Source organism: Meleagris gallopavo, chromosome 5, assembly GCF_000146605.3.
Source record: "Meleagris gallopavo isolate NT-WF06-2002-E0010 breed Aviagen turkey brand Nicholas breeding stock chromosome 5, Turkey_5.1, whole genome shotgun sequence".
Classification (NCBI taxonomy): domain Eukaryota; kingdom Metazoa; phylum Chordata; class Aves; order Galliformes; family Phasianidae; genus Meleagris; species Meleagris gallopavo.
This window is the reverse complement of record NC_015015.2, coordinates 15,595,400-15,603,586: the sequence shown is the minus strand read 5'-3', so window position 1 is coordinate 15,603,586 and position 8,187 is coordinate 15,595,400. Positions and strand designations below refer to the sequence as shown.

Genomic DNA, 8,187 nt, shown 5'->3' with positions numbered 1-8,187 from the left:
TCTGATATTTCAGGGGTTCTTAATTTTCTTTTTTTTTTTTCCCAACGTAAACCACTTAGCAGCACCATTAAACATAACTCACCTCCACATGTTAAGAGATTCTGCAGGAGCACAAGGTGCTCTGGGCATGAACATCTTGGAGTCCCATCCCCTTTGGCAATGCAGATGTGTGAGCACCCACCATTGTCACGGGAGCATGGATGTGCAGCTGAAAAAGCACACAGAAAGATTGATTAGAGAGTGTTAAAAAAAAAAAAAATCTTAGCTACTAGCTAAGACAAGCTCACAAAGCCACCCACAAAACATTTCTAGTTACGTAACTAAGATTTCACTGCAAATTCATAGGAAGATAAATGCAAGGTTTTTCAGTTCTGTGCTCAGAAGTTGATTTACTACTTCACGAGGACTATATTTCTCCTGGTTGCAGTGATACGGAGACCTTCAAAGAACTTATAAAATGAATTTGGGAGCTCAGGTGAAGAGAAGTGAGGAAGCAGATTTGAGAAGGACATGTTTAAGGCAAACCCAGAATCCCGTCCACATTTCTATGGTTGCCATGCACCAAGAATTGGCAGTCACTGCTGCAGAATGCCAGCCCACCAAACCCTGAGGGGTTTGCCTCTAATCTTCAAGACCTCTTACTATCCAGTCCTATCCCCTATGCACCCTCATCACTTCCCTGTTACTCACAAAACTGCAATGTGAGCACACACAATTATTTATATATTTATAAAATGGGAAGTTACACGGCTTCCCAAATAAGTCATTCAAAAGAGCAGAGAACCCAATAATTTATAATGAAATCAAACTAAGGAAGTGTTAGTTGGATGAGAAACTGGCACAGACAGGTGAAGGCACTGTCTGAGGATCCCAGCCCAGATGAGTACTTTACAGCATCTGCTGGAATGATCTGTGAGGCCAGAGTCTATGTTACTCACAATGCCACTGCACAAAGAAATGGTACAGTTATCACTATTTCTGTGCCAAAGCTGTTTTCCATCTGTTCAGGCTTCTCAACAGTCTGCTTTCACCTTTAGCAAATTCATCAATTTAACACAGTGTTGCAGACACTAATGTTTGAAGCACAAGCAGAAAAAGTGCCATCATGTACATTTTTGTGTGGGCATGCACATGCACGTGTTTATTTTTACTCTCCTGTTGTAACAGAAGTCACCTACGTTGGACAGACTTCAGATGTAAAAAAGTGCTTCCTTTCAGTGCAACTCAGAAGAAACATTACCCTTGCCATAATAAAATAAACATTCTTAAAAACATATGGGATATAAAAGTCCTCTCTCTCCCTGTTTTCTTATTAACAGTGTTGAGATTTAAAGAAAAATTATTTTCCCATCATTATTTTTCCATAATTTTCCATCATATTGTTATGTACTTACTACCTTTGAAACGCAATAAAATATAAGAAACGGCACAGAAGAAGAAAAACTGAGTGTTGTGAAAGAAAAAAGAACATCTGGATAAGGGTTAGCAAACAGAATCAGCTACAGCTTAAATACACTACCTTCCTTCCAACAGTTTACCCATACAGGCAAGCTTGCACTCATGTGTATCCTCCCTATATAAGACTTCTAGCCCCAGCGCTTCATGTACTGGAAGCATTACTCCTCTCCAGACCTCAGACTTACATTCCCTTACTCTGCCATACTGTAGTCTTGTACTCCCCCATCTTTCCATAGGGCAAGGTGGAACACGGGTAGAGGGGAAAAACTTTACTGACTACTGCCCACCAAAGATAAAGTAAGGATATTCTTCTTCCCAGGTTTCTTCGCTCTGCAGTGTGCCTTGGAGGGGGGAAATACAAAATATAGGGGCCATCTACAAGGGTTTGCTGCTTCTCTCCCTGCAACAGTAACACATCCTGAGTTAGCTACCACACTGGCGTATTTCCATGAAGAAGGCAGCATGAGGATGGATGAAGGTTTCTGCTGTCTCCCAGGTACCTACCACAGAATAATCCTGCACAGAATGTTTGAAGTTCAGCACTCAGAGAGCAGGAACTGAGTAAGTAAGCCAGAAAAATAAGGTCCAACATGACCGACCTCTTTCAGAATGGAGCACCTAAAATGGCTCCACTTCTAATCAAGTAGAAATTCCACATTCACAAAGGTATGTTTTCAGAGTATCCTGCCCATACTCCTTCCCTTGCTGAAGGCTTTTATACCATCAGTCACCCTGAGTCAAACCAGTCATGCTTTACAAATAGGTCTGAAACCCCACGAGAAAAGGGAGATACTATTCCCTTTTCTTTCTTTATAAAAGTATTTCCAACTCTGTTACTTGTTTGGACTTAAAAAATTAGCAATCATTAATTGTTTCTAAACAGCTTTGAGAGTTAATTCACTATCGTGCGACCTGGTACAGAGCAGTTAACTAAGTGCTGTGAAATCACATATTCTAGCTGTGCAAAAGGCCTCCTCTGGACAAGAATGAGAAACTTATTTCTCCTCCTCTATTATAGTCCAGCCCTTCAAGTTGAAAGCACTCCATGGCCTAACCTAAAGCCAATATTATTGAAACGTGCAGCTTGAGACAGTGACCAAGAGTGAAAAACATCAGGTATTTGAAGAAACTCACAGAATTCCTCCATATCAAGTTCCTCCACAGCATGAATGCCTGTTAGGTGAGCAATTCGGCCTTGAATTCTAGTCCTTTTGTACCCATTAGTTTTCTCCACTCTCTCAATCATCTGCTGCTGCCTATCAATCCAGTATAGGTGATTCCCCAGCACAGTCAGTCCCATTGGCTGAAGGATGTTGGAGTCCTCCAGAGTCACACGGTTAGCACCTGAGATTAACAGAAACAATTTCTAACTCATTTAAAAGACAAATAAAACCCAACAAAAATAAACAAAGAAACACCACTTTTTGAAACAAACAGAGGCAATTTCTAAACCCAGTTCAGCAGCAAAGTAGAAAACTCATGTTCAGGAAAAATGGAATTTAAATTTAACTTTTGGAATTTAAGTTTCGGACATCTCCACAAAATGAGTTTGTGGAATCTGAATACATAATAAAAATGCTAATGAGCACTAGATTCAACTAATTTACTGCATAAATTATGTACAGCGCAGCCAAGCATAAGAATGTAACATTTATTCCAATTAGAATGCCATTAATTAACTGCCTGATGCTAGTTCACTTCCCTCTATGCTTCTTTTAAGAATTTCCTTTTTTGTACACACAATGAGAATGCATCACAGAGATTGGATCCTATGTGCTACACTGCAGATTTCTCCATTTTTTCAGCACTGTCAGCTGCTCTGCGTATTCAATGATTAAATGCAAGAACTGTGTGCTGCTATTCCTATGGATGTGGAGTAATGCTTTATTTTACTAATGTGGGAAAAGAGCAACATATCAATCTCCTTCCACTGTTTTGCAACACCAATGCATCACACATCAGCTGCCTTATCATCTCTATTAGAAGAAAGCCACTCCCCTTCGGTTTGCTTTCAAGCTACCTTAATATAGTAGGCTGCAAACTCTAAAAACAAGAAAAACTGAAGAGTTACACCAACTTTTTAAATCACAGGAAAATAAAAGGAGGGAGCAATTCAGAGGTTCTGTGATGGCTAACACCTTTAAATCTGATCTTGCATGAGTTGCAAGATATCAAAAGATATCAAAAGTCAAATGTCCCTCTTGGAGAGTGGCAATCATTACAGACACATTTATTCCAATCACATCAAAGAAGCCCATCAGTAATTGTTAGCTGTGACTGCCTGCACAGAAATGGCAACTGTAAAAGCTATTGGGGTCAGTATCAAAGAAGGAATAATGTCCTGTACACAGGCATGTGCTGCTCCAAATATTCAACCACATACCACATACCTGACAAGTCACAGCTTTCGATGCGCTTCAGATCTGCGTCCACCCAGAAAAGCTTTCCGAGTTTGTTGTCAATCACCAGTGCTACTGGTCGGATCAACCCAGTTGTGAAAAGCACTTCCCTCTCTGTGCCATCAAGGGCTGCACGCTCAATCTTGGGAGCTCGCTCTTGCATGTTGGTGAAATACATGTACCTGAGAAGAAAAGCAGGAGCTGCTTAGGTGAGAGCTTCAGAACTTAGAGGAAGTAGCTCACATTTGCACATGGGTTCTGAAACCATAAACGTGAACAGCTTATGCAGGGATCAGTGTGGTGGCTGTTGCTCCCCACAGGAAAGATCCAAATCTAACCAGCTGCAGAACCCCAAACATTTGCTAACTGGCATACTGAGACATTTCCATTATCTCTTGAGGGCAAATTCCCCAATATTATAGGTGAATAGGTTACACAACTGCACAGCAATTCGTGATGGTGTAAATGAAGAGTGGCAGCAATCAGAACACAGAGCCAGTGGAGAGAAAGGATTTCTGGAACTAAGGAAGGACAAGATCAGGATAGAGATCACTAATTCAGCCCTCCTAGGTATCCACTACATTCAACACAGTCTCCCTGCCATTTTGACCTCTTTTAATTTAAAAGCACATTTATCTTCAAGTTATTTAAAAACTTGGAATAGAAAAGCTGAGTATTTAAGAGATCAGCAAGGGTAAACTCCCATTTTAACGGAGAAAGCAGAAAAGCTTATATAAACATAAGCCATGTCCAAGTGAGTCAGTCCCAATAAGATTAGCATCTTTCCTCTAATTCCCCTCTCCCCACAGCAGCTTTCGAACTGTGAAGAGTACATTGAGCACCATACAAAAAAACAGTCCCACAGATGTTCAGATAGAGTCTCTGGGTACTGCTGCATCCATATGGTTATGACATATTGTCATTCAACATCTGTCAAACACATGGTAAGCCATCTATCAGTAAACTGGCATTTAAGCATCAGCACACACAGCTGACACACATCCCAAACGTGTTCTGTATAAGAAAGGAATCTCACCCCCGCTCTGCATTCACTACAATGGCTCTGGGCTTGTCGTGGTCGCCTCGCAGCACCATCCCTATTGACTCGCCGTTCAGCCTGTGAACGTTGACAGAGTTTGTGGCCTCACAGGTCCAGTATAAGGTATGGCTGTATATATCAATGCTGAGGTCATGTGGCTGCTTCTCTGGGTTCTGGCTTTGGTTTGGAGAGCTCATGACAGTAAAAGGCTGCAAGACAGCATTTAGAGAATGATTTCCAGTCGTTGCTCCATAAGAACTCTGTACAAAAAGCACCGTTTACCTATGTGAGCATCCAGAAAAGCCTAAGACCACAAGGAAATACCAAATAAAATAACTGTGACAAAGCATAATAAAAAAAATGCGTGATTCAAATTGTGGATGTGAGGAAAAACATCAGAACAAAATCCATAAGACTATGCAAAACTCCCCAGAAAGCAGTTATGGAGCCTCCTATAAGTAGAATTAATTAGCAGAAGATGGAAGAAAACAGTAGTGCATGTTTGCACACAGAACAACCTTGAACAAAACAGCAGAACAAACAGGGCAGTCTTCTGGCAAGATGCGTACTGTTACCCAGCCAGCTGAATATATCTGAATCTCCTCCTAAAGATTACTTGTATTACTTGTAGCATAGCAGATAATTTAAGACCTGCTTCTTCTTATAAATTTAGATATTCCAATGAAACCTAGTTCTGTTTGCTCACACATCAGATGGCCACAGATTCACCTCACAATTGTACTAACATTACTTTGCACATAATGGTACATAACCCTTGTGTCATTATGAAGTTCTTCATAAAATCTGACATTACTGTCAAGTTTCAGGAACCATTACCCTCAACTCCCCCACAACCTGCCTCCAAATCTAACTACCTTAGTAGTTACTCTCTATATACTACATCTCCAACATGCACTTCAATACTTTACTTCCATGAAGAACACTAGAGCATACCAAGAGTCCCTAAAGGAAAACTATGCTTCTGCTGTTTCTTTAAAATTAGAAACATTTCAATAGTGCACTCCTAATCCCAGTGCCACGGGGATACTAACACTGATGGCAGGACTCACAACATCTAAGCACTTTTCAAAGATGAAAGCTACTAGTCAGATGATAAAGGTCAGAGGGAAGTGGTGGCTTCTCCAAGTGTCCTAATAGGGCATTCCCCATGCAAAAATGAAAACAGCAGCAGAAAAAAGGTTGTATGGGTCTAGAAAGATGAAAACACTATTCCGTACTCAGCTTAATGCCAAAATGAGACACTCAGAACTACTTATATTTCAATAAATTGGTTCTAATCCACCAAGTTCTACATAGCAATATAATGCTTCCTTTTTCTAATTAAATCTTTATCCTTGCTTTTGCTTGACAGCATGCCTAGAAATACTGATGAATAGTTCTTTTATTGAAATTGAGGGTAACATTACCCAGGTATGAATGTAATATGCATCATCTGCAAAAAGCATGAATTAGCAAAATTCAGTAAAAAATCATTAGTGAAAATTGTTAAGTCAAAATTTGCAGGGAATCTGTCTCTTCAAAGCTATCTGACCAGCTTAGTGGAAAGCAGAGCAGATGAATCTCCACTGCAATTTGCACCTAGCAAGTACCAAAGAGAAGACAGACTGCAACAATTAGCACCTAGTGCAATCCAAAAAAGCAAAATAAACACTTCAAAATTCATCCACAACCCAGCCAGCTGCTTATACTGAGAGACCTCCTCCCAGTCTAAGAAGAGATGGCCAAAAAGTAAAATCACAAATTATTTCTTTAAAGGGTGCTGTAAAACCACTGATTCCCCAGATGTATGAAGAGGCCAGCCCAGTTCCACTGAAATCATGTTACGTTGTTTAGATAACTGCTCAGAACAAGGAAAATATACGTTGCCTATTCTCCATTTCCTTTTGTGTTCTTATTCAAACTGTAGCTTTTAAATGATCTGTTATCCTGTCCTGGGAGTTAAGCTATGCTAACATACACAGAACACTGCCCAGAAGAACAGCACACTTCTTTCTACTGTTGTGTGAATAGCTAGCCCAAAACAATTATGCACCCAACCCAACAGAACAATGAAGCATGTGAATAAGCCTATCCCCATCTGACACAGCAGTCAGTTGTACATTCAATCAGGATTTAACTACAGCTTGTATAGAGAGTCTTCATTTTGCAAGAGCTTTACAATGATGACAATATGATCACACAACTGGCATGAAAGAATATTGATATTAAACTACTGTTTTTTCTTGAATATAATTCAGACAGTGAATCACCCTTACTTCATTGCCCACATTTAGTTAAACACCACAGTTCAAGGCTTGCAATTTCAGATACACATGGTGTGCTACACTGTTATACTACTTCGTGTACACATTAAAATTCACAATCCTGAAAGCCCTCTGTAATTTTCACATATAAATTTCACAGAATATATGTGAATAAGCATTGGCAAGAATAAAGCTTAGACTGCTGATTCTTTGGTGCAAGGGACTGGAGGGGAAAGTTACAAAGCTCAGAGAACAACCCACACAAAATTATATACACCATATAAACTTGCCTGAGTGCCATCATCTTTGGCTCTTTTTATAATATTCTGCCGCCCATCTACCCAGTAAATCAATTTATCTAAAGGATCATAATCAATAGCCTTCACATTCCTTAGACCATGCATAGGCAGGATGATATCTGGACTCTGCTGATCATCAGGTATCATTCGGCTGATGGCAGATTTCTGGCTAAACAACAGGAAACTGGTCGGAGCTGAAAACAAGACAAAACAATGCATAAGAAAATGTGACTTACGTGGTCAAACATACTGCTGGAAACCAACACACAAAAGACAAAGAACATTGAGGATAAAATCTCAAATGGACAACTATATTCACATTGAAAACTAAATAACCTTTTGAGAAAAGGAAGAAAATAGTCCAAATCCTCTTGAAAGCCAGTTTTGACATGAAACCAAGTAAAATTAAGGGACCTGCACAGAAGACCCAGTTTCTAGGAATAAAACATCAAGATGGAAGTTGTCAGATCCCTACGGTTGTGATCAATGAGATAACAGCTAAGTCTCCACCAACTAGCAAAAAGGAAACACAAGTCTTCTTTTGCACTGTAGATTTTTGGAGAATGTATATTCCAAATTAGTCTGACTGTAAACCCTCTCATACCAAGTGTCCTGAAAGTATAGTTTCAAATGGGACCCTGAGCAACAACAAGCCTCTGAATAAATTAAAAGGAGGATAGTTCATACAGTGTCCCTTTGGCCAGACAAGCAGCATGATACCAAAAAAA

General features: G+C 39.9%; 1 protein-coding gene across 1 annotated transcript in view; it reads right to left on the bottom strand.

The window, feature by feature from the left end:
- The window catches only part of LRP5 (LDL receptor related protein 5), an 80,626-nt gene that overhangs the window by 8,420 nt on the left and 64,019 nt on the right, over window positions 1-8,187 (bottom strand). Inside the window, exons 11-15 of the mRNA XM_019615456.2 lie at window positions 7,451-7,653; window positions 4,894-5,105; window positions 3,849-4,039; window positions 2,593-2,802; window positions 83-208 (exon numbers count right to left, since the gene is read on the bottom strand). Coding sequence (XP_019471001.1) covers window positions 83-208; window positions 2,593-2,802; window positions 3,849-4,039; window positions 4,894-5,105; window positions 7,451-7,653 — 942 coding nt within the window. The remainder of the gene's footprint in view (window positions 1-82; window positions 209-2,592; window positions 2,803-3,848; window positions 4,040-4,893; window positions 5,106-7,450; window positions 7,654-8,187) is intronic.